This window comes from Dermacentor andersoni, chromosome 7 (genome assembly GCF_023375885.2).
Source record: "Dermacentor andersoni chromosome 7, qqDerAnde1_hic_scaffold, whole genome shotgun sequence".
In the NCBI taxonomy this organism is placed as follows: Eukaryota; Metazoa; Arthropoda; class Arachnida; order Ixodida; family Ixodidae; genus Dermacentor; species Dermacentor andersoni.
This window is the reverse complement of record NC_092820.1, coordinates 159,124,802-159,151,278: the sequence shown is the minus strand read 5'-3', so window position 1 is coordinate 159,151,278 and position 26,477 is coordinate 159,124,802. Positions and strand designations below refer to the sequence as shown.

The 26,477-nt window shown below is 43.8% G+C and overlaps 3 protein-coding genes across 4 annotated transcripts in view; 1 reads left to right on the top strand and 2 right to left on the bottom strand.

Moving 5' to 3' along the window:
- Nucleotides 1-501: 501 nt before the first annotated feature.
- Nucleotides 502-3,056, bottom strand: smid (nuclear valosin-containing protein-like smid). The gene has a single exon (XM_050180584.2). It carries the CDS (start codon nt 2,905-2,907, stop codon nt 703-705), a length of 2,205 nt encoding a protein of 734 aa, XP_050036541.1. The 5' UTR covers nt 2,908-3,056; the 3' UTR covers nt 502-702.
- Nucleotides 3,057-3,245: 189 nt separating this feature from the next.
- Nucleotides 3,246-12,882, top strand: Aven (Apoptosis and caspase activation inhibitor). The gene is made up of 6 exons (XM_050180600.3): nt 3,246-3,527; nt 3,614-3,752; nt 5,869-6,029; nt 8,337-8,652; nt 10,721-10,807; nt 12,779-12,882. Exons 1-6 carry the CDS (start codon nt 3,354-3,356, stop codon nt 12,835-12,837), a joined length of 936 nt encoding a protein of 311 aa, XP_050036557.1. The 5' UTR covers nt 3,246-3,353; the 3' UTR covers nt 12,838-12,882.
- A 416-nt stretch (nt 12,883-13,298) lies between these two features.
- Nucleotides 13,299-26,477, bottom strand: part of CtsF (Cathepsin F) — a 29,184-nt gene continuing 16,005 nt past the window's right edge. For both annotated transcript variants that reach the window (XM_050180587.3, XM_055071906.2), the window contains exons 11-14: nt 24,930-24,994; nt 22,635-22,728; nt 19,198-19,271; nt 13,299-17,380 (exon numbers count right to left, since the gene is read on the bottom strand). In XM_050180587.3, the coding sequence (XP_050036544.1) occupies nt 17,297-17,380; nt 19,198-19,271; nt 22,635-22,728; nt 24,930-24,994 (317 nt within the window). In that variant the 3' untranslated portion in view covers nt 13,299-17,296. The remainder of the gene's footprint in view (nt 17,381-19,197; nt 19,272-22,634; nt 22,729-24,929; nt 24,995-26,477) is intronic.

The window sequence follows — 26,477 nt, the reverse complement described above, 5'->3', positions numbered from 1 at the left end:
CTCATTGAGGCTGCAGTATGTATAAATAAATAAATAAATAAATAAATAAATAAATAAATAAATGATCACAATGCTTTCGAAACCCATGTGGTCGACTGGTCTATATCAAGCATACCAGGAAGCAACACACACAGTTAGTTACATTCGAATAAAGCCGACCATTGTTTCTTCTGTTAACTTTAAAAGCTTTTAAAGGGAGGCCATATCATGAACCTGTGATTACTGTGTCCATGTGAAAACACATAGTCTTAAGTGACTTCTTTAGAGTAGGAGAGACCCTTACACTGCTGCAAAGAATGCATTGCACAGTCACAACTGCTTGATTTTTCCAGTGCAATTAATGCATAAATATGTGTAATAAGTGGCGCCGATTAAGCAATCATCTGCACACAAACAACAACCCAACCTTAAGCGATGCCAAAATTGATCGAGTAGTACTGTTAGTAACATGTTAACCATTATTCCATCGCACAAAAGACATTGGGACAATACGGATGCACATAGGTGTGAAAATGCATGTGCAAATATTTATTTCTTCAGTCAAAGAAAACGAACAAAAATATGGTAAGGTTTCAATGAGCAGCACTGTCATAAACGAATGAGCGAAGCAACAGTGACGATTTGGGTCGTGTGTTAAAATTAAGAACAACAACAAAAAATGAAGTTTGTGTGTTCACACAACACTTATCTTGTGCGTCACATTCATCCTTCCACTTTCTTAATAGTCCTGCGTCCCTTGTTTGAAGCTGACACCTTTCCGAAAGCAGCGTCGAAGTGCTGGGAGCCAATCAGAATCCGCCCTTCAGCCCCGTCCTTCAGGTACTTGGTCAACGCAATCACCGACGCCTGACGCACGAGCGCGGCCAAGTCGGCGCCGGAGAAGCCCTCACACCTCTCGTCTTTGCCGATTTCTTCCAGAGACACGGTCTCCTCGAGAAGCGGCCTCGTTCCATTTCTCGTCAGCGTCTTCAGAATCTCCACGCGCTCCTGGGAGCTAGGCAGACCTACGTAGAGCACTTCGTCCAGACGACCGGGCCGCAACATGGCCGGGTCGATGATGTCCGGTCTGTTGGTCGCGGCCAGTACGAACACCTGCTTCCTCGGTTCCAGGCCGTCCATCTCGGTCAGAAGCTGGTTGACCACTCGCGACGCGGAGCCCCCGTCCGCCGAATCGGAACGTCGAGGACACAGAGCGTCCAGCTCGTCGAAGAAGATGACGCAGGGGGCCGAGTTGCGCGCCCTCTGGAAACACTGGCGCACGGCGCGCTCGCTTTCGCCCACGTACATGTTGAGCAACTCGGGACCCTTGACCGAGATGAAGTTGATGCCGGACTCGTTGGCGATAGCCTTGGCCAGGAGGGTCTTGCCGCAACCGGGAGGTCCGTGCAGCAAGATTCCCGACGGGGTGACGAGACCCAGGGCCTCGTACTTGTCGCGGTGTCGCACGGGAGCCAAGATGGCGACCTGAAGCGCTTCCCGGATGGAAGCGAGGGCGCCCACGTCGTCCCACGTGACGTCCGGCACGGTCGCGAAGCCCTCGCGCTTTGCCGAGGGCTGGACCAGCTTCAGGGCGCCCTCGAAGTCCGCAACGTCGACGCAGAGGTTCTTGAGCTGCTCGTCGTTCAAAGGAGGAACCTCCTTGAGCAGGGAGACGGCGATGTCCAGACGGTTCCGCGGACCGTCGCCGGTCGCCTTGACGCCTTCTTCGATTCCGCGAAAAATTCGGTTGATCGCGGACATCGTGGCCTCCCGCGTCAGGGCCATAAGGTCTGCGCCGACGTATCCGGGCGTCCTGTGGGCAACGACGTTCAGCTTCACGTCGGCCCCAAGGGTCAGCTTCCGGCAGAGGACGGTGAGGATCCTTTCTCGGGCAGCTTCGTCGGGAATGCCGAGGCATACCTCGCGGTCGAACCGTCCGGCTCTCCGCAGGGCGGGGTCCAGGGCGTCGGGACGGTTGGTGGCTCCAATGACGAGCACCTCTGCGGGCAGCTCACGCTGCGAGAGGTCATCGAGGCTGGACAGGAGTTGAGCGACGATGCGTCGCTCCATCTCCCGCTGCGCAGTCTCACGCTTGGGCGTCACGGCGTCGATCTCGTCGATGAAGAAGACGCACGGGGCGCTGTTCACGGCCTTGTCGAACAGCTCGCGTATGCGCTCCTCGGACTCACCGGAGACGCCGGCCACAATCTCGGGCGCCGCCACGCGAATCATGGGAAGCTCCAACTCACCCGCGATGGCGTGCGCCAGCAGCGTCTTCCCGCAGCCGGGAGGTCCGTGCAACAGAAACCCTCGGGGAGGCACAACGCCCAACTTCTTGTACACTTCCGGGTGCTTCAAGTGCATAAGCATGTTGCACACCTCTTCCAACGGGCCTTCCATCCCACCCAAGTCCGCGAACCGCGCCGTCGGATTTATCAGCGCAATCTCTTTCTCCTTGGCCATGCGTTTCTTGAGGTTGTCTTGTATGGCCGCGTCCACGTCGTTGGACTTGGGCTTCTTAGGCGTCCTGCGCGCTTTCTCCGAACCGGCGCCTTTGTCTTTCGGCGCCTGCTTGGGGTCGGGTGTCTTGTACAGATCGTTTATGGACTTGTTCATCGTGTTCTGGTCGGGATACGGCACCACGTCTTCGTCTGTAACGCTACTTCCGCCGAGATCGTCTTCACCCGCCGTATCCGTAGCCGGCTGCGGGCCGTCCTGCACTATGATCTCCAACGCCTTTGTCACAGAGTAGAGCAGAGCGTTCCTCTTCTTGCGTCTGTACTCCGGATGTCGTCGCTGCAGCGTCGCTACAATTTCTTCGGCATCGTCCAAATCGTCGTTCTCGCTCAGAAGTTGCCTGACGCGAGGCAAGAGTCGCGGGTCGCCGCCGAAAGAATACCGCTTGCGCTTTGCTGGCGGCTCGCTCATGCTTATACGCCAGCTAAGCTATAACTTTTACGCATGCGTGGTCATAAACGGTGTAGACGTTGAGCTGGAAGCAAGTTAATTAAACACCGCTGCTGACACGCTTTGAAACAACGTGTAAACAACGCGCACCCATGGACGCTGCCATTTTGATTTCACTGTTGCTAGATCGTCAACTAGTATTCGGCTGTTCAAAGACCAAATTTTACTAAATTATGACCCGTAATTTTAGTTTTACAAATTATTCAAAAAAAAAACAGTTACATTTAATTTTTCCAAGCGTTAGTTATCTTGTTTTACTTTTATAGAAAAAATTTACAGGCTGATATAGTACAGCATTCGTTTCGAATCCGAAAGATGGCAGCGCTTATAAAATGTAGCTGACGACGTGATCGCAGACACAACGCAGTAAAGATTGTCAACGACAGCTGGTAAAACTAGAAATTGCGATGGCTCCGAAAGGAAAAGAGAAGAGAAAAGAATCTAAAAGGCAGAAGTGGAAGCCTCTGGACGCTGAAACGAAACAGTCAACGGAGGAAACGGAACCTAAGTCCGGTGGAGATGCTCCGTCCAACCCAACGGAGAGCAAAAGCTCATCCGTAGCGACGACGGCTCCTACACCGGTAAAAATAAACACGAGCCTGTCGTTCGTAAAATCAAGAGATCAAACTCTAAAGGCCTGTTCTCGTTGTCGTATATCGTATTGCAGATAGAACCCACGTGCGACCCCCAGTTTAGGAAACGGGGACTCACCAGCAATTGGAGTCGCTACGACGAGCCCGTCGAAGTTGAAACCGAGTACAACAGGAAGCGCGGCGAGGACTTTGACCTCTTGCTGAGCGCATCAGGCGAGTGGACGAGAGTTATTATTGCGAAAAAAAAATAATATTAATAATGGTTGGCATGTTTGATAGAGTGAGCGTCGAGACGTAAGCGTGCTTTCAAACCCTGTCTGCCACGAGTTCCATATCATGTTTCCTGGTCACTGTCGCAGAGTAATAGCCGGTAAATTCGGTGCACTGTGCTGAGAGCTCACACAACGAAACTGTTGATAAGACTTTCTAACTGGGCTTGCCTGAACGAGCCGCTCTCCGTGTCGGCGCGATCCATCATTTCGTGCCGCTGTGCCCCTCACCGTTAAACGTTCTTTCCCCGTCTGAAGCGAACGTCATCAACAGTGCCCATTTACACCAGCCTCTATTCTGCACGCATATAAGGCAAAGGACTCCATTCTGTACTTATTTCGTGTTGTCGAAGCGAGGTACAGAGGGTCATCGGGAAATACGAAAGTGGGGCAGTACAGTCTGTTGGTAAACTCATGAGGGCTGTTCGCAGAAAGCTGTCATAATTAGCCTGAAGCCTTTAAAATACGGCGTCCCTCATAATCCACTGTGCAGTTTCGGGATGTTAAGCCTCACAATTCTCACAAAAATCAAGCAACTGTTTAGCCTTTATGGCAGCACGATTACAGCTCTCTTATTCATTGAACAAGAGAGATAAAGGGGAACCGGGGGACTTGATTTTTTTGTTAGACGCAACGCGCAAGACAAGGGACAGTGACATCAAGGAAAACTTAGGGGAAGTTAATTACCTGTTGTTCTTAACTGGAATCTAGAAATGATTAGGTAAATGGAAATGAAAGTGGATAAGAGACAGCTTGCCGCCATTGGGAGCTGCACCCACATCTTCCACATCACCTATGCGACGCTGTACAAATTGAGCTACTATGACAGCTGTTCTCCCGTCTGTTGGCTTATTAATCCTGCCCTTCTCCTGAGAGTGGTGCCAGTAATAGAACAACCGAAGAGAACGAGAAGGTAGTTTAGACCTGTTCCTAGGTGGGTGTTGTAGAAAATTTCATTTGGTGGTCCTGCAATCACTTTGAGAATGTTCGCGAATGTGGCTGTAGAGATAGAGCAACAACAGAGCTTAATGTCTTCCTTCCATGTGCTAGCAAGTTACACTAACTGCTTGCGAGTTTTCTGTGAATAATTGTCATTTCACCTCTATACTTCATGTGACTTGCTCCCACTCTTGACGTCCATTAAATGTACACTAAATAACAGTGTAGAATATTGGGTCACCTTTCCAACAACCTTACATCTGTTTCATGTGAAGAGGCTGTTTTGTCATTTGGAAAATTGCAACTGTCTGCTTTTAGATTCAGGGTCCGATTATATTCAGCAATGTACAGTATGGTTTCTCCTTTCCTTTTTTGCATTTGTACAGTAATCCTACAGCGATACATTTGACCACATAAATGAGAAAGTTAATCGAGGCATCGTGCATCTGTGCTTATTAAGTGCTTGTGCATACGGCAGCAAGGACAGGAGCCTTTGCTGGCACTTCATTGCATTCCTCGCACTTTTTGAAGCACTGTGGGACTTTACCAAGGGCATATAGTTTAGTAGCCAGTGCTTTCCTAATTAAGACATTTATGTTTTGCTTGCTTGTTTGTTTATACTTACACCCCATAGGAAGGGCTACAATACAGCGACAGTGAAGGTTAGAAAACCTCAGTCAATGGGGATATACTTAAAGCCTACAGAAAAAGCTAGGAAGGCATGTAGCAAGCAACCTCAGTAGATTGAGACGGCAAATATGTCCACCAGTATTAGAAGGCAGCGAAAATAAAAGTGCACAATCCATGGTGTGTGTGTGAACATGATGCAGCTGGCAGAACACTTTTAGGTAACCAAGCAAGCTGTCTTTTTCTGGTGTACCATGGTTACAGTCACATAAGGAAACTTACAGATATTTAACAGAAGACGTTGCACTGTAGCAAATATCAGCTGTAATCAAACTAAACAAGAACATGTTGCACAGAGAACAGAAAGAAAATATATTCTGTTCCTGTCCATCAAAACAATATGGCATGCAGCTACAGAACATATTGCACACAAGACCTCTAATGAAAAGAACTCACTGAGGAAATGAGTGAACTATAGTAGTTTTATTTCACAGCTGGAGCGAGCGCACACTTTCGCTTCAAGGAGCAACAGGACTGGCAAGACGAACCAGCCGAGCTCTGCGAATTTCTCTCCATCGACTGTGACACAATCGTTGAGGCGCTGCAAACAATTCCCCTGCACGAGCGCCTTGGCCTACCAGAGGACGTTTTCCCGGTGAGAAATTGTACGAACTTGCTGCACGCCTCTGGCTGTGTTTTGTTATCCGTGGCCTGTGCAGTCTTTGAGAAGTTGTGCTAGTGGATTTACGTGAGTACGTTTCCCTTGTCTGTAAATGAGGTCCTAAACGATAATGCACTACATCCTGGTTAGACATATTCCTGCCCTCTGTAACGTGCCAAACTGATATGTTTATCCCTTTCAAGCTAAAGCATTGTGTCGAATACAACAGACGCTTGAGCAGGTTGGTGAGAATTGATGATTCTAAATGCGTGCATAAAAAGCACAGGCACAAACAAACACTGAAAAGGATAATTCAAATGCCGAATACTATCAACCGAAATGTTTCATGAAAGGGAAATGTGTCATCCACCTAACTTGTAGCACAGAGATGCTAAGGAAACCCATGCAGGTTTCTCCGAAATAAAGCTTTGCAGTTGAAGAAAAGTTTATCCTGGTCCAGGAAACATTCCTATGGGAGAAAAGAAAATACTAAATTTGCATACAGTCTAGCGAAGGTAATTGAAACATTTTAATCACAGACACATCGTGCTTACTAAAGCAAACATCTGTGATAGAGCCTCAATTTTTCTGCCTAAAGAAAAGCATTTGAATTGCGGTTAGAAATACTCGTATGCTAGGTAAGAACATCCAAAATTACTCTCTCACCATGTGCAGTTTGTCTAAAGAAAAATGAAATGGGCATCTAGCACAAAACACCGCCTTTATATTCGTATGTTTTCACACTGAACAAACTCGGACTTGGCAGATGAACCGCCTCGCATCTTATGGCAGCCTGCAGAACGGTCGGCATTGCAGATATGGCGACTTCGCAGGCAAAAACTCCAGGCAGAGACATCACCCTTGCTTCACCTACCCTTGACCCCTCCAAGATTTCTATGCCACTCGCAACAGGGGCCACTACGGCCAGACAGCACCTCTCACAGACACAATCATACAACGCCAACGCAATACGTACTGACAGCGCATCCAATGGCAACCGCATGGCTCTGGCCTTGTACAAACCCTCGGCCGGTGAGGCCGGGCGCTTCATTTGTACACTACACTACGCGACACTTTCAGAGGCAGAACTTTTGGCCATCTGAACTGCTTTACAAGACAATACAACGCCATCCATCATCTACACTGACTCATTTGAAGCATTAAAAGACATTGAGGACCTCAGTGTGGAAGATGTCACTGCTCTATGCAACCGTCAGATTCTACAGCGCAAGCAGAATAATAGTATTGACGTTAAGGCCCCTGGATGCCAGGACACGTAGGGGCCCAGGGGGAAGGTAACGAGATGGCGCATGGTCTTGCCACCTCACAATCGGGTGTTCTACCTTATCGTCTCCAACCTCTTTTACGCGGGTCTCCCGATCTTGATGACCACCCCATGTGGATTTACTGCCGAACTCTCACTTTGAAATGGCACGAATATGTCGCTTCCTCAAGTACACTAACAGGGAGTGACTCGAACATCTCACTCCTCCTCACTTGTTTAAGGACTCCACCCTCAGCCGATCCCAGGAAATATTCATAAAGTACTTGCCAACACAGCCAGTACCCCTGACATAATTCACAGATGGCAGACGTTGGCTGACCGAAAGAAGGGCATTGACGCCTATGCCCCCCGAATATGCACCTTCTGTCACTCCGTATGCAAAGCCAACTTGCAACATCTCATTTTACAGTCCCTCATTCAATAATTATCGAGACGACAGCAATATTTTTCTACATTGCCATATTGAAGCTTCCCAGAACGACATTCTCGAAAACCCCGATCAACTAGTAAAGTTAGCCCGCTTCGGCATTGCTAGTGGCCTGGCTCGCGTGATTTAGTGTTTGTCTACCTCTCTTTCGTATGTCCCTCCTCCTAATAAAAGAGAATTCATTCATTCATACACCTGAATGAAGGCAGCCACACGAGTGTCTTGGAGTGTTCGCCCTTGTTGAAAGCACCACGTGCAAAGCGTTGTTTTCCCGAGTCTGATATTGCGACATGCTGACACATTTCTGCTGAACGAGCACAAACACAGCGTCAAAATTGGGATCTCTCTCACTTAAGTCTCGTTTCTATCTACAAGCTCAGATTCGGCATGTTGCAAAATCACAACAGCTATAAGTGTCTCTTCAGAAGAATGTTAACCCATGGTTAAACCCAGTCCTTGAAGGATTTGACTGCTTTAAGCATGCTAGTCCTGCATTGTCCTCAATCCTGCGCACTCGTGCAGGAGGTGTTGCATGTCGAGGAACGCACTTGTATTGGAATAAAACTTTTGCTCATTTCCTTTTCTTCAGGCCAGCGTTATACAGGAGTTCAAAGATGAGGCAGCCGCCTGCAAAGAAAAGTATGAGGCATTCCTTCGGACTGGAAAGCGACAGACCAAGACAATGCCGGATGTTGGGGAGTCCTTGAAGAACTCTTTACAAGCAGCCATAATTGCAGCAGCCAAGCCAAAGCCCAAGCCAACCAAAGAGGACGATGATTTGGAGGAGTTGCTCAACCTTTCTCTCAAGTCGCCTCGGCCGGACAATTCGCAGAAGGACAAGAAGGGCGAGGATGAGAGAAACCTGCAGTTTTTGCTTTCGCTCACAGATGAACAAAATGAGAAAGGTCTGCTATAGTATATTGCCAAAGTTTTTATTAATTATGTATTCTATATTAGCTTATTTTTTTATTTTTCTATTTATATATATGTTACAAAGAAGAACTGATGGTCAACCAAGCGCGTCGCCAAGGTTGACGGAGTCGTACCTCGCATCTTCATCTATTCTAAGGTGTTTATTTACAGGGTACGGAAGACGGGAGAGGTTGAACTCGATGCGAGGGTTTAACCCTGCAAGCAGCCAGAACTGTCACTGTGCGCAAATACTGGCTATTCGCCTGGCTGACCGATGCTTCTTCTTCGTTATATTTGATAGCTGGCGACGAGCCTGGCTTACCGGTAGTTTGGCTCCGTTACAATTTATTTATTATTTCTTTATATTTATACTACCGCCATATCATTAGGCAATGGCAGTAGTGTCGTAGAGAAAGAAAAAAACTTTTTTTTCTTTCTCTATGGTAGTGTGGAAAAGTGTATATTAGTAAGCAAACAATTGGGCCAACACAAGCAAATAATTGAAGCAGTTGACATAGGCGAGTGATTACAAAGAAAATAACACAGGTAATGCAAATCACATATTCGAAAAGCATCAAAACTTTTTTTTTTTCAAGGAACAGAATGTAGCACTGGACATCAAATCCCACTATTCTATTATACGTACGGAAAAACCTGGATTTGAATGTGTTAGTATGAGCAAAAGAAAGGCATTATGTTCAGCGCATGAGAACTACAAACACAATCTTTATATAGCAAGTTGGAAAGTCAAAGGTACCCCAGAACCCCCCTTTATTTTTTAAACTGAGCAGCACACAGGAAGGACTGCCTTGCCTTTCATAAAATACACTCTCGGAGAAACTTTTGAAAGGGGCCTGATAAGAAAGAACAGATAGACAAAGGGTGCAATGTTTCCTTTCAACTACAGCGGTGCCGATAGCAGTGTTTTGCCTATGACTTCTTTTTTTTCTTCTTTCTGCGGTGCGCTCATGATAATCGTTTGAGGTGGGCTACTGACAAAGCTGCCCGAGGGTGACAAAGGAGTAGCGACAGGACGGGCTTGTCACATTAACGCCTCATTAGTTCCCCATTTCCATGAAAATCTGGGAAGGCGTGCATGCATGCACATGCCCAGTGGCTGGCATCTATGGGCCATCACGCTTCATCCTACGTCATTGACCACACTGCATAAGGCAGGAAAAAATGTGGAGGTCTCGAAAGCTGCAAGACAGAGCAAACTATGTGCGATACAATATTTGTAGGTGCCATGCTGCATGCAGCGAAATGACATTTGGCTTGCATGTTTGTGGAAGTGTTATCTATAGGGCGTTATTATTTATTTATTTTTTTGCTGTGTTCTAAAAGTTTTTCAGTGCCTGTTTAAGTGAGAAAAAGAAAGGACTTCTGGGTATATTTTATTCAATTTTGCTTGTATGGCATAGAGATGAAGAGTTAGGCCAAATTGGTGCTTCAATAGGTCAATTGTGCTTGAAATGTGACATGAGTACACTGGTGCCTTGCATGTAATCTTCCCGCAAGACCTTGTTCATACACTGCAGGACAGGACTGCATGGAACTTCAGTGTACGTACCTCCTGACAGAGTTTGGAAAAACATGTCTCCAAACTGGTGCTAAAGGCCCCTGAATTCTTACCAAGTAGCCATGCTTCAAGCACTCTGTGGCTTTGATTTCACAATTACATGTGTGCTACAGCCATCAAACAAAATTAATTGCATCTATTACTTGATTAAGTACCTTATTAATGATTATTCCACGAGTTCTGGTGCCGATTGGCATGGATTACACATATAGCCAAAGAAATCAGCTCCTTATATCTAATGCATTGTTTGTATAATTGCTCAAAGCTTTTGTTAAGAAGCCTGGTGTAAACAGAAATGGCATGAGATCACAGTAGCATTTTTGTAAGGAGCTGAATAAAAAAAATTATGCAAAAGTAATCATGTGCTTGGCTGTCATATGCTTAGCACAAGCAAGGAAGCATCCCCTTTCAATCTCAAAGATGCTAAACACTCCCAAGTTCTGAATTGGGGACTCCTTTTTTTGCCTTCTCACTTTTCTCAGATGTGTTACCTGCAGTTGGAGAGACGGCCACAACCATTGTTGAACCTCAACTCAAAGCCGCGGAAGAGCCAGTCAAGTCGGCATCTCGTAAGACTTGTTCACAACCAAGTTCTCTTTGTTACTTCAGGCCCTTTTCTTTTTTAGCTACTTGCGCAAAACATTTATTGCTTCTTGAATATACCACTGCTTAATGAGACATTAAAGGAAAAATATATTAAGTCGACCTAGATTGAAAGATTACATTTAAGTAATGACAGATTGATGATTATTAGCGAGAGCAGAGCTTTTGTGAGCAAGAAAAAAGTGACAATGTGAAAATCGGAGTGGTGCCACATATCTTTGAATATGGTACGTCTGATGCTACATCAGCACCGGCGGACTCACAGAGGGCAGCACTCCTATGTAAATACATGGGAATACAGAAATAATTTTTGTTGGCGTCTACTGCACTGAATTCGATGGGGTTTGATTCATCTAAAGGAATACAATGAAATTTACTGAGTGTAGGCAGCAGATTTCTTTTATTTAGTCCATCAGTTATTATTTTAAGTGTCAGAAAACAAGCATAAAGTTTTCAACTCGGTAATACAACAGTGAAAAAAAAAATGATATTGCAATATTGTAAATTACGCCTATCAAGAGAGTTCTAAATTGGACAAAAGTGATGTGTTGTACAACATTCCGTAATATGCCACTAACTTACGAGTAGGGTTCTTGCGAAAGCTTCGTAAACATTGTGACAGTTTTCCATAAATCGTAAACTCGTGCATCTATTTTGTTCAATTTGGATGCTCAAACACAGGGCTGCAAAACTCAAAAACTGCAAGTGCCAGAACAAACTCTGTGAGTCATACAGGCTGCACTTAAGTAAGAAGCACTGCATCTTTTGCTTGTGGAAAGCCAATCTGGTGTCACTCATTGTTGTCCTCCTTAAGTCTTGTAATCTAGATGAATTGATTGTTGTGCTAGTTGGTTTCCCATAACTGAACAAGTAAACTAGCACAACAAAAACTACACACACAAGAAAGGTGGACAAAGACGAGCACTTGTCTTTGTCCACCTTTCTTGTGTCTGTGGTGTTTACTGTTGTGCTAAGTTACTTGTTCAGTTAAAGTCTTGCAATGCCACATCGGTATTCGAAAATCGAAGGTGCCTCTCGTTTAGGGTCATAAAAAGAAATGTCTGCTCACGGAGGGCACATCTAACAGTAGATGCCAGTTTCAAGGCATTGTTAGCCTTACGTCTCCATGTTTGCTTAGGTTCCTGTAAAACTGAAAGAGGGGCTACCCTCCCTGCACATTTTTTAGCACCGGTGAACTCTACAGGTCATTGCAGCTCTAGCTGCACCATATAAGTAGTCCAAGCTTGGGCGTGGGCTGTTTGATTGATTGTTAAATATGCGCTTGCGGGCCGCACGTTGTACAGCTCTGCTCAGACACATGCAGTCTGCAGACCTGCAATATCCATTTTTTGTTTCAGAGTTACGGGCTTGTACAACTTCATGCTTCAATTTGTCTTTTTAGTTGCCAATATTTGCCAATTTTCATGAAATACTAGAGGCTCTAAATCAAAACACTGTTACTTAGTTGGTAGCACTCTGCTTTCTCTCTTATGAATTCTTTAAGCAGTTGTTCATCAAGATGATTTATGCATTACCCCATGCACTACTGTATCAATGTACATTCAAATGTGTTTCTAATTACTAGAATGCATCATTAGCATTTCGAAGTTTGTCTGCATTTGTAACCATGACTCAACAGAGGCTTTGGAATGTACATTTGGTGCTGCACTATGCTTATAATCTAGCTACATGGGGATTGCAAATCACACCGTCATGTAATTACACGTAACAGACATTCTGAACAGTTCTTTTTTGTTTTCGTTTCAATTTATGCCGATGGTAGTTTAACGGAAAAGTGAAAGTTGAGCCCAAGGTGCACTTCATACATTGTTACGTTCGAGCGCTTGTCAGTGCTGAAGGGTACAAGAATCAAGTGGCAAGTGTTTTACTAAACTTTACTCTCTCATGCTTTTGTCAATCCCTTTCTCCTTTTGCAGAACCTCAGAAGCCGACAGTAGACCTAGAAGACTGGTTAGACAGTGTTTTGCAAGACTAACGTGTGGAACATATTTATATAAAGCACATTATTTTGAAACTGAAATCTCTCATGTTTGGCTTTCATCACAATGCAAAGTTCACTGCTGTTAGTGTCTATCTGAGCAGTGTAGAAGTACATTTATGTCGGGAAGCACAAATGGAAAACACAGAAGGTACAGAAGACAAGACTGCAACTTTTTCTCTGGCTCTCTGCTAGCTTATTATTTTTTTTTTTCAGAAAGATTGACAAAAGGGAACGTGCAGATTGGCCCTAGTTTGACGCAATAGAAGTATGCACGCATCTATGGTGTAACGGGTGGAGCTTTGGGCTACTGTGCTAGGGGACAGCGATTCAAATTTCGCCATCAGACAAGTAATTTTCTTTTTATCGAAGAAGCACAAAATGAGGCAGGGCAGAAACCTAACTACCCACTGCAAGGCAAAGAATGCTTCTCATTAAAACGTCCACAGACACACACATTTGTTTAGAAATTTTATTTAAATGCAGAATCTAAAAACTTGCAACAAAGGGAAGAGGTACCTACAAGAAACCCTCTTCAATGTGCCAACAAATGTTAATAAAGCGGCGCGTCAATGCAAAGTAAAAACAACTGTGCAGGAGTAACATGAATCATTGAAGTGTCTTCCACACTCGTTTCTCCCTCAACATCACTGCGAGATGAGCGTACACAGACGCTGCAGTCTCAAACTGCATTATGATGTGCACGTTACATAGTCCTTATACAACATCAGTGTTTAAAAGGAGTACTGACACACATTTTCAAAGTAGAATCTCCACCGTACATATCTCGCAATGTAAAAGGATTACAATTAGCAAGTATGAAGGTCGGGAAACATAAAATATTTTGATTTGATACTAAGGGTGGTGCCGAAATGCCAGACCTGGAGTCATACTCATTATCGTGATAATGAGCAAAATTTGCTGGAATCATGTAGCAAGGGGGCTAGGTACAATCATGTCGCTCGTTTAAAAAAAAAAAAAATACGAAAGTGCTGCGAGTGTTTTCTTTGCCTGCGGTCTAGTATGGCAGCTGCAGTAATCACAGAAATGAAGCGAACAAACGTATCATAACATCACAACACGTGCGCTTCCTCAGTACTAAAACCAACACAGGTTCTAAGAAACAAGTACTGTTACGGTAACTTATTTAGGGTGCTCCAACACATGGTATTTTTTCTAAGATTTAGATCAGGGCTTTGGACCTTTGCCTAACACGAAAATATGAAGAGTAAAAATGTCAGTACTCCTTCAAGGTCAACACAGCAGAAACAGTCGCGTCGCATATCAACAGGAACATCTAAGAGCTGGAGTATATAAAGAGTTGCATAGTTTGGTATGAGGAAAAGACCCATTGTTCGTAAATGCGATGTTAAATATTTCTGCATAACTTTCTCATTTGTTCAGAGAGTCTTGGATAACAGCAGTGAGTCAACATTACAGTACAAAACCAGCACTCTGCTGGTGTAACCATAAAATTAAGCAGTAAAAAAAAGAGTTAAGTCACTGGCTACTAAAACTACTAAAATTCACAATCTCGGGCGGGGACGGCACAGAAGGCGCAACCTTGACAGGACTGCGCTTTGATAATCGCCATTGGAAGACAGGTCAAAACTATATCTAAATGTCACCATAAACCGTAAAAAATGAGCTTGCGGGTTACAAACACCTATTGTCATCTATGTAGCAGCATTCTTTAAAGGGCATAGATCAACATTTGCAAAGATGGCAAACTTTGTTATTGAAGTAAACAACACAAAGCATCCAGAGGACAGGCTAAGATACTGGACACTGCTTATGTACTCCACAACAAATTAAAGTGGCTGAATATAGCTTGGTCTAAATGTGTGGCATACAGTTCTAAAAGACTTCATAGTTAGCATGGATGTTAAGTTTAGATATTGTGACCAAGTAAAGGTGATATAGCTTTTTTTTTCTTTTTTTGTCAATTTAGAAACGATGAGATGCTTGTTGTACAATGTCCCAAAACAGGTCCGAGTGATATTGGGCATAATAAAAGTATTATTTGGATTATCCAGAACATGTAACTTTCAGATAGCTGAGTGGTACGTATTGTGTTAAATCTGTATGATATAACTATTAGATGCGACTAAAAATAAAGCTTCTACATGTTATTTTGTTAGCTCAGCCAGGAAGCTGATTGAAGATTCAGCTACTGCAACCATAAGTGCTTTTTCTTTTCACAGCAACAATCAAGGGCTCAGGTGTTGGGCAATCTGGAAAACCAGTATAAATCTAATGTCATCTGAACTAAAGAATAATCACAGCTATTGCTTGCCCGTGTGACATGGTGCAGCTTTTGCTTTAAAGTGGTGCCAGTGCGCATAAGTGCATACACAGCACAGGGACGTTACCTGTGAGCCTAAATAAAATCACGATAAGTAGCTAGTGTGAAAACCATCGTAAAACAATGTTATTTGGCCCTTAAGTCAAGTATACAGCTCGTAGACGTGACACGCTGGCTCGAATAAACATTCTATTTGTTCGCTACGTGGTGTGCGCCATAGAACCATGCCTTGCAGCTGCAATGAATGCGAGCCAAAATACATTGAAAACATCAGCGACTGCAACGAGTAAGTAAGTACAAAGAAGAGACAAGGATAGCGATAAGAAAATTTGACATCACAGTGCCACATGACCGATGAAAGCACTACAAGTGCCGCTGTGCAAATACATGTGCACCACCTCTGCCTTAGAAGCACCATGATTAATGAGCTCTTACAGTAACTTGCGGGCCGGCCAGTCTTCATGACAAGGGTAAGGAAGCTATGACCGTAACAATGCTAGGGCACTGTAGTAGCAGCGAAATGTAGATTCTCTGACAAAAGTTCCAAGACTACTCGGCGAGTGATAGGACTGCTCAGCAATGTGGGTGCTCAGCATTCTTTTTTCCCCAGCATTTTGTGCCAGAATGAGTCTTGGCAAGCACGAGCTAGCTAAGACCAAGATGATCTTGTTGTACCGGCGCCAGCCAATCAAACGAGAGGAAGCCTGGCAACGGGATGCAATACGCAATCCCGCAGGTTTCTGTGCATGCCAGTTCTCTACTGCGCAGTGGAAGTGGACAATGAATGCATCACCACGAAAATTGAAAAGCAACACTTGCGACTTCAAAAACACAGTACGGAGCTTTGAGCAGCCATTTGAAGCTAATGCATTCTCAAGCTTTTCAAAAGCTTAATGCTAGCAAAAACACGTTAAAATGACTGTGTTTTCAAAACAGTGAGATCTCCTGAAACTGCACTGCGATCATAAAAATACAAAGATACAATAGAGTACACAGCAGACAAAAGTTGTGCAGGTCATTTTAAGGAGGACAACAAGTTTCTGCCAACAAATATCTTTTCTTTGTTAATAGAACAACAAAAAGTTATTTAATTATGCATTTTTTTTACTAAAGCAATTCATATTAAGCTTTAAGTACACACTTTTGCAAGAAGTTAAAGAAAAAGAATGTTTCTGCTTCACAGACCTGCATACAGAGAAACGATATGGACAGGCATGGAAACTACACTTTGTGGTGCAGCCAGACAGTGTCGCATTCATAACGCTATCTGGTTAGCGTCGCCAGTTAATTTCACAATACAAGACATCACAAATGTGCCAAGTGGTGCGTTCGTGACACTATGTGCTTAGCATCAGATGTCGCAGTACCAGATGACATCGCAAACGTCCGACGTGTTGCAAGCTACATCATGCTGGTACCATCTAGCGGCTGAAATGACAACAGAGACTGATCACAGTGGTAGCTTCCATTTTGTGCCTCCAGATGCCACCTAATAGTGCTTCTGCTTTCTTTGTCCTTTCTATGTGCTTTGTATAGTTAACCACTCAAACTGCGCCTACAGATGATTTTGAGTCCATCGGCACTGCCATCTTGAGCTTCTACAGGAACAGTTTCTCAATTTCGTTGCTCAGTGACAAATTAACATGTTTCGGAATCACCAAATGAATGTGCAGAATCATCTTCAAGCACACAAATTGACCCTAGTACCATGCACTAGCTGTTGCAATCACAAAGCACCAGTATTTAACAGCCCAAGATGACAGCAGTCCAACGCTTTCGTAATAGAGTCTATAGGCAGCTCCCACTCCTGTCTATTCTTTCTCCATGCACTAAAAGCATTGTGTTTGTGTGTGACCGTAGTCGGGAAAAGGAGCATTAAGGTACAATAGCCACATGAAAACCTAAGCTAACAGTGTAAACTTGAACAAACATCGCAAAGCTCAATGTTAAGGTTTGTGACCAGCGCTGACAAGCACAAAAGAAACAAAACAAGCTGCCCATTGCTTAGGGCACGCTGTAAGGGCAGCATCAACACTATGCATTACCGAGCAAATCAATCTCAGAATCTTAAAAGAAGAATGTGCACGCATTCCTTCCCGTAAAAAAATAATGTCAAAAAAGAAAGAGCAGGCTATAAAAAGATTAGATCGACTAGTGTTTCGGTGGGACTACTGCAGACAACGCCATCTGGTTGACACCACAGGTACCATCACCACGATAAACTCTGTAGTAGCCCTGAAACAAAAGAAGAAAGATGTATAAAGTTGGTCTACATAGTTCAATGGTTCAATGAGTGTTCAAAGGTTGGAAAGGTGTAAAAGTGCAGTTAGATGAGCATGACTAACAAAATGGGATGTAATGAAATGATAGATGTAATGAAGACACAGTTCCAGTTGAAATCGTTGTGGGAAAATCATGCATTCAAGAATTCACTTTAAATAACTAAAATATTTTCATCAATGGATATCAATGGATATCAATGAACATTTCGTTCTAAAGGTAAAATGGTAATTGGCTATTTTGCGCAGTCTGTTCATATTAAAAGAGTGTTCAATGCTGTTTTACACACATCTGATGCAGTCCTACACATCACACACTAATGTGTTAAACATTGCCTACATCAGCTCCATCTTCTCAATGTCATGTGGTTTGTCACATGTCACCTTTAGCATGACACTTCGCTTGTTGCCTAAACTGCCAACAAGCGCACTCCAGCATGCAATATTTCATTAAACCTTTGGGTGTTGAGTGGACAATGAGGCAACATATCATCTTTGTCATTGCTCTATGAGGACACCTACGTAGTATTGAACATCGAAGTACTCTGTCACAGTGCACAAAAAGTCATTGAATTTGTGCATCTTAAGCACGGGGTTTTTACACTGGCCCATGTCCATAACAAGAGCCGTGAGCAACACCAACAGTCAATAAACATTGCCACATTATCTGTCGTTTAAAACAAATAGCATAAAATTTTAGGTTAACTAACTTCCGAGTAGATGGTGTGAGCAGTCTATGAATGTTCCATGTTCAAATATTATTATCTCGGGCACAGTCAGAGGTGTGCATCGGTGGCCAAACATACAAGCACAAAAATAAAACTGTGGCATTAAGCAAGTTAAAAGTTGTCAAAATACAGACATTCTAAGTCCCACAAAGGAAATCGTATACACAAGGTTCCTGTGAGGGAAACCAAAAGGTCTCTTATTAAATGTATCGCAACTTGGCCAGCACTGTGTTTTTATCTACTGTCATGAATGTACGGTCAGAGCCAAATAAGGCTATGATTGAGTGAGAGTTATAAGAAATGCTGTGCCTCTTTTAACTTAAGTATAGTGAGGTTTAATTGTAATCACTGCACATTACTATTTTAAGTCATTCTGGGATCCTGAAAACAGGTGTGCGAATGGCAATTTATTGAGATAGAATTTGGAAGCGTGGAGTGAATGTGACAGAGAAGAAAGATGAAATGTTGGCATGTAAATGGCATGTAAATGGCATAAAGTCTGAAAGGAACGAAACCCTTAACAGCAATTGCAGAAAAAGAAAAAAACATGCAGATCCCATGCACTCTGGAAATCGGCGTTAGCAAAGCTTTGATGCGAATTGATATGAATGTGGCAGTGGATTTTGGCGATGGATGCATCCCGTAATGGTCATCAGCTACAATAGCGTACTTTGCAGAGTAAAGGCAAGTTGAACTATGGGCAATACTATCATCAAGTGATCACTTTCGGTGATACTATCACCTTTGTGAGATTTCGAGAGACTCGGCACCAGAGCCGCCGAAGTAGACTGCCGAAAGCATTCCTGGCACTGTCCAAAGATAGTGAGCTTGGTATAGTGCCAGAAATGCTGTCAGCTGTGTATGGACACGTCTAGTGTAGAGTCTTGCAAAACCTATCAAAAGTGATCCTATCCCAGACAGCAACAGCTTCTACTCGATGAGATGACGACAATACACCAAACTGCAGGTGGCTAGGCAAAGAAAGCTTCACTTTAAAGAGCAGGAAGGTTTGAGCTTGTTGGCTGAAAGGCAATGTTAGCCTCACCTTCTCTCCCCAGTACTTGCCCCAGCTGTTCTTCACAATCCAGTATGGTACATGCTTGCGACGGAAACTTCGTTCTGTGCGGAGAAGAAAAAGTGTCACTACGTTTGGAAATAATGCTGAGGAGGAGTGCAAGCTAGCTTTCTGCATATTGGGAGTCCGTGCTGTTTAATGGTCAATCTCGTGCTGCCATAAAATGCGAGCTTGGTAATCAACAAAGGCTGCCAAGGAACGTGCTCCAAGTGCCCGGCTCCTGTTGCAACATGCTCAACATCTGCTTTGGCTGTGGCCTGGAGCACGGGCGATCGGACTTAAGATCTTAAGAAGACCTCGACTGAAGCCACATGTATCTTAAGACTACACCTGTTAGGTGACAGACAGCAAGTCTGCAGATAAATTGCTTCAGTTCTTACACAATTCAGAGTTACAAGCTTCTATTTGATTTTCTCGTATTCCCCACATGTCTTAGTTCAAGTCCTCCTGAAAAAAAAAGACAGAAAGAGCTTTGTGCGTGCTCAATGTCCATCATGCATCGGCATTGTTTACACATACAGTAAACCTTGGTTTACTCAAAGCTATAAGAACCGGTAAAAATTTTGACAAGCGGAGTTTCGAGATAAGCGAAGTCACGAAAATAGAAGCATAGATTACATGGAGCCTTTCCAAAATACCGCTAGTAATATTTCCAGTCACTTTCGCAAGCATCGCGGACGGAGACACCAGCGTCAACAGGCCGACGGCGTTGCTGGAAACGACGCAACAGCATTAGTGCCACTGTGCCGAGACAGCATGATTGGCACCAAATCAAGACAATTGATCCTAATGATATATTTGAAGCCAGTCATCCAAGCACAACCGTTTTCAGACATGCAAAAAGCTGACACTGCTATTTTTGCATCGCGATGAATTAAGGACAATATATAACTTCGAAAACCGAAACTAAAGAAGAGCGCAATTGTGACGCCTTTAGCAAACGCCCACGAGTGAAATGGCATTTGTGTCTCACCGTCGTGCAACCATGAAGTGAACGTCCTTATCAAGCTGCGATCCTGAGGAAACGCTGTGTGTTTGCAAGCTAGCTTCTTTTGGGCGCAGGGTGTGGGCTGATCGCGTCTGCTCAAAAGTGCCGATCATCATGCCCAAGGTAATGATTAATACACCACTGACAGCATCCTAAATGAGAGGGAGAAAATGGACCGACTCACAGCTCTCCACTGCGGCGCGAGGCCACAGAAAGTGGCAGCGAACAGCCGATAAAGCGTGCACAAACAGTGAAAAACCAAAAAAAAAGGGGAAGGATAAGTGGGGAGTGCAGCCTAGTGTGGCTTCTGACTCGGCTAACAAACGCAAGCAACGCTGCCAACGCTGCCCTATTGTCTTTTTCCTGGTATTTTCGGAGTCAAGATTGCATGATATCCGGAGTTCAGTGCAAAGATTTTTGGAGATAAGAGGTGAAAAACAGATGGGTTGAAACCATGGTCAGAAAAAAAAATCAACTTAACCAATATTTCGTGATATCAGAGTTTGAGTTAATGAGGGTTTGCTGTAGATGTGTCCATACTAGCTTGCCCAAATGCCAGCTCTCATGGACCTGTGCATCCTCTTAACTTTAATGAAGACTGGTCTTGAAATTACCTTATGGCACTGCATATAGACAACCCTCTTTTCAAAAAATGAGCTTTCTAAAATAGGTGGACTCGCCTACATATGGACTCGACCTACATGTGGGGCCTATTAGTCCATGACAAGCATCACGATGGCTTAAAGCCAATTCTGGAGTCGGTTTCTAGTAAATTTTTTTTTCAGCCAAAGACATACTTGCCAATCTACCAATGTTTATGTTCGCAAAATTACATGGACATGACACAGAAAAGGGTGGACAGAGAATGGCACGCAGTTTTTTTTTAAAGCTTGCTCTGAGCACCCACATCTCGTTGTATACATACGTGCTTTATTAGCGATAATTTACCTTTAGAAGTAGTACACAAACAGCAGCAAACATAACAGCAGAGACTTACAAGCAACACAATGTTTTAGATTACAGTGACTTATTCAGTGACATAGCATTAGTTGATTTCGTCTGCTTCAGGAACTCGCCGGAATAAACTTGCTCAAAGCAAGTACTTCTCCAGCGTTCACAATCAAACCTCCAACAGACTGTTCAGAAAACAGTGAGTGACACATTTTGGTGAACAAAATTCATTTTTCATGACCTATGATGCAATATTTTAAAATCATAAAACAATCCCATAATTCATAAACTTTACAGAAACTTTGGGCAAGTTGGCAGGTATGCAAAGATATACGGATGCCACCTTGTCTGTTCTAACAGTGGCTTACAAGGTCTGCGGTAGCGAGGAAATACATCATGCAATAAAAGTATTGCGATTTCAATAGCACTCATACAGAAATCAATATTGTTTTACGAAGCATCAAATAATCTTGCGATCGGTACAAGATTTTGCATCTTTGTAAACATTGACTGGACGTGTGAAGCATGCCACTCGGGTCCTCGCGGACCTAATGGGTAAACAGCACACGGTGGAGGCTACCAGTCAACATGGCCAGCAGGGCATTTGCAAAGTGTTCCATTCTAAAAACACCACAGCTGGCTAGCTTTTCAAAAGACAACACCAATAGCAATAACAGGGACTTTTGTGTTGCCACTAGGTGCAACGAGGCTTGAGATTTACACGACGAATAAATTTATTTGTGACTCATGCATGGAGCATGTTTTTTTTTTTTCTTCCAATTATAGAAATTAGTATTTAGGGGAAGCTAACTTAAATTTGGATTAGACTTATATATGACAATATACTGGTGTCGGCAACTTCTTTTTGACAAGTCGCCACGTTGCGACCCAAAAGGTTCTATTTCTATCTCAAGTCGCTAAGTAGTGTTATAAGGATGACAATTTCTTCAGAATTTTGTCTTTTTTTAAATGTTTTAGTCATTCTTAGACATCATCCTTATAACTTTTTAAACTGGAGCTCTAAATTACCAGCTGCAATGGTGAGTCGGCAGTCGAAATGACGAAGAACAAAAAAAAATCAGGATTTTCTATAACGGTACAAGATCTCAAGATTGTACTTTCTCTAGAAAAGCAGCCTTGATGCACCTGGATGGCTCACTGAGAAGCTCTTCGATACATCTTTAGAAGTAGTGACAAATGGGGTCGAGGCATTGAACTAAGCCAAGATCCCATGAGGACTTTCACTCGCCACTTACCTCATACATACGCCACAAGAAAGTCATGAAAAAAAAAGGTTGCCAAGACTCCGAAAAAGGCAAAGTTGTCGTTAAGGTGGCTAAAAGCTCAGTAAAGTTAGCAACAGTCTCGTTAAATCAACACTGCAATACACAGTTTATGCCTTCGCAATGCTCGACTATCATACGTCAGGAAGCGAAAGAATTTGAAAAATGGAGGAGCAGGAACGTACTGTCCACGCCAAATCCAACGAGGAGAACCCCGTGATCAATGTCTGTTGGGCTGCAGAGAAATTTCCAAGGGTGCGAGATACCGCCAAAGTAGAACTGGAAGCAGAGGGAAAATAAATTTAAGGATTATTTTATTACAGGTACTGAGGCATGACAGTGAGAAGCAAACAACAAAAGCAAGTCAAGAGTCGAAGAAGTGTACGGCGCATTGGCAGAATAGTTACCCTTGAGCTCTGTGGATTGCCATGTAGTGTACAACCCTTACCAGTTAGTGGCATCTTAAAATATAAGTACACACGTGTGATTTCTTGCAATCTTGTTGCATGTATTTCCATATAAGTGTTTGTGTTTGGAAGTAAAGATTAGCCAGAAGAATGTACTTTCCCATCTCGTATTTCTTTGTCCATAAGCCAGCAATGGTGCATTATTGAGATCTGCTATATAGGCAACGCTTACCACCTTTCCCAAACCACTGTGATGCTAAGACGGCAAGGAAAAAATTTATCTTCCCTCCTGCGCTCTCAAAAGTTGTTTGCTGCACTGTTTTTTTGGTGGACTGAGGCGATAGTCAGCGCATGTGTTGTCTTTTTCTTTCCTTGTGTCTGCTTTTCCTATGCCAAACTTTTCACAACATGAATATCCGCCCACTCGCCCCGCATTCTGTCGCTCTAAAATATCTCATTATTACTTTACAAACAGGGTCTCTCTAGTCACTTATTTGCAATTTTGGATGTGCTACATCGGCTCAAGTTTTGGCTACAGCACAAGAAGCAATGACTCAATTGTCGGCTGAACCCTGAATGCAGGTAGTGCTTTTGGAACTCCATCTTCATTTCTCTGACAAAAAACAAAAAAAAAAGAAATGAAAGCGTAAGCTATTAAAGGGCCCCTCACTAGGTCTGGCCATTTTCAGCTGACAAGCACCGCGCATACAATGTGCACTAACGATCATGTATGCTAAGTATTGCATTGCTACATGCTGCAGAAAGAGCTGAAATTCCAAACTGAACACTGTTTGCACTTCTCCTCGCCGATACCATGCTCCCAGCCGGAAAGCCAACAAATATCACACAAGTGCACCTACATACAGTGTCGTCAATTCGTCGATTGAAGCACCAGGGAGGGTATTCTGCAAGAGTCCACCTAGTGGACTGTCCATTTCAGCCACTGCTGATTGGCTGGGGCAGCTTGTCTCCTCCTCGCTCATACAGCTGCATCCAATCAGCAGCGCCCGAAGTGGACAGTCCACTAGGTGGACTCTTACAGAATACCCTCCCCGGTGCTTCAATCGACGAATTAAAGTTTACAGAAATAATAAAGCGCACGAACCAGATGTCTGTGCATTTTTATTTTACTTTGCACCGCAGCAGGAGAGATGTACTTCCGTTTCCTCTGCTCGTTCCCACGTCATGCAGTCGCGTGCACAGACGACAAAACTATGTCATTTTCTGCCCTGTTCCAGCACGCGATCATGCTCTGTGATCTGCTTGTGTCTGCCTCAGTATTTGTGTAGCACTGACTTATACCGCTAGTCAGGTGTTCTGCTGCACACCAAGCAAAATGATGCACCACGTGAAACAAGACAAGTGCAACAGCTCACGCGTGGCGCCGTCATAAGTGTGCCACGCAGCAAAAAAAGCGAGGCTAAAAAGAAAAAAAAAGAAAAATGACAGGGCCCATGACGTATACGTCACGCAATCCTCCAGCTCCGATATGGGAGGACGCAGGGAAAGAATTTGGGGAGTTAGTGACGTCATGGGGAGTTGGTGTGAGAATTTCGAGCCAGTGTTGCTACCCATCCATATCAATTTTCTCGCCGTTTCTGGCTTGCCAGGCGTCCTCCACGCATGGCAAGACTGGCATACACTCTTAAACGTTTGCGCAGTTTGGGGCACATCGCTGTCCCACAACAATAACTGTCATCTCTCTTGCGTGCCTCTCCTTACTTTAACACTGCTTGCCCAGTACTTCCGAATCACTAACGGAGTGCACATTATTAGTGCGAGACAGCTGTCTTTGACAAAAGTACAGCGAGCGCAGAGGTTTTAAGAGAGGAAACACAAGCAAGACAGCTCACAATTATTGTAGTGGGACAAAGATACGTCCCAAAGGATGTGCACTGCTTTTTGAAGTGCATTTGTGGCTGCGAATGTGTAGGCTACCAGTCTATATTAGGTTATTAGCTCAGCACTTCTCTTTGGTGTCCCTTATAAAACACACTGCTACATTTCGTTACCGTAGTCTTAATGACAAAAAAAAAAGGAATAAAAAGAGAACATGCCATCTCATTAACACACCTGCATTGCGTTGGCATTGATTCCAATAGAAATGGGCCCATGCTTCATAAGCCAGTAGGCAAGCTCTGGAAGACAAAGCAAAACAAAAGTATCTTCAGTTGCAACAATGATGCTCTTATAAAAAGCACATAAGAGAGAAGTCTACGTTACAATGTAGACCCCGAAACATGCCTTCGAGTAGCAGGAAAGATACTCAAATGAAGTGTGATCAGATTAAATGCAGTTGTAGCATGGGGGCCTGTCTTAAGTATAATGAGGATCAACAATTAAATATTTTTTAATCTTTCTCTCATATCCTAAAGTCCTCCTTTTGTGAACATCTTTTTAAAGAACGCTTTCACTCGTACCAACGCTGATTCGCCTATATAGTTAATACCATGATAATGAAAGCTCGAGATAAGAAAATACTTGCTCCAACAAAATATTTTCGTATCCCCGACAAATGCCCATGGGATTCATTGCATTTCGTATTTCTCTACAAAAAACATCGCTAGGGCTAGGCTGCAATCCCGAATCAATGAAAGCTGCTGGAACCTTATTATGCATATCACCTAATCGTGTAATATACCAAGTTACTAACAGAACTCAAAAAGTGCTGAAATGCATTTGCTGTGCGCCTAATCTGTGTAAAATAGTGCCAAAGCATGGCCGCCGCATTTTAGTTTGCAAAAAGAGCAAAGCACTGAAAGCACTAGCAGGCACTGGATACACGTCGTTGCTGCCCTCTCGTTCACAGTTGATAGCCTGTTTGGTACGGCCACATCGACATCAACCATAGAGACATGTGATGAGACTTAGCGTACCAGGCACAATGCTTAATCTGTGGTTTGCTGTGTTGAAGCGGTCCTGCAGTGTGCAGCGAAAACAAAACAATCATCAGCATGCTCCTGGCTTGGCCAGCCTGCCAAGAAGTCTCCTCTACGACCAAAAAGCGGAAGTTTCTGACATTGCAGGATAAGGTGGACGTTATTGCCGAAGTCAAACACAGTAAGCAGGTGGACATCTCCAAGGAACACTTCCCACTGACGTGGACTTGTTTCAGCACTTGAGATGCGACAGAGCGCACAGATACTAGTGCTACTTGGCAGGCATCATGCAAGGATTCCGCGTGGCCGGGTGATTTGCCTGAAGACCCAGATCATGCTAGTGCAGTCGGCATAGTGCCAGCATCACTGACTGATGCATGGCACGCTTTTTGCTGGAGACAATGTGGCTTTGGATGGCTTCAATATAGCCGACTTCGTTCATGCAGATGAAGAAACCACAGTCCACAACAAAATCGCCAGTGCGGCCATCATCAACAGCATATGCAAAATCAACGATACTGATACCTGAGGTGCAAAACATGACTAGAAGACAAACTCGTGGGATGTGATAGGTGGCTTCGACATGATTCGGATCATTCTTAGTTGCCCATGATGTCAACATGGTAACGGACTATACTTGCTGTGTTCTGAAGGCAGAACCATGAAGTTAAGTTATGGCTAATGACAAAGTAGATTAATGAAATTTTGGCATTCAAATTTCATTGTGCACAAGCTTCGAACG

What these genes read in the sequence shown, in the direction of transcription:
- smid (XM_050180584.2), bottom strand. Translation starts at nt 2,907, where the DNA reads ATGAGCGAGCCGCCAGCAAAGCGCAAGCGGTATTCTTTCGGCGGCGAC.
- Aven (XM_050180600.3), top strand. Translation starts at nt 3,354, where the DNA reads ATGGCTCCGAAAGGAAAAGAGAAGAGAAAAGAATCTAAAAGGCAGAAG. An exon ending in CGACGACGGCTCCTACACCG is followed by an intron (nt 3,528 to 3,613) that starts GTAAAAATAAAC and finishes ATCGTATTGCAG; the next exon opens with ATAGAACCCACGTGCGACCC. An exon ending in AGATGAACAAAATGAGAAAG is followed by an intron (nt 8,653 to 10,720) that starts GTCTGCTATAGT and finishes CACTTTTCTCAG; the next exon opens with ATGTGTTACCTGCAGTTGGA.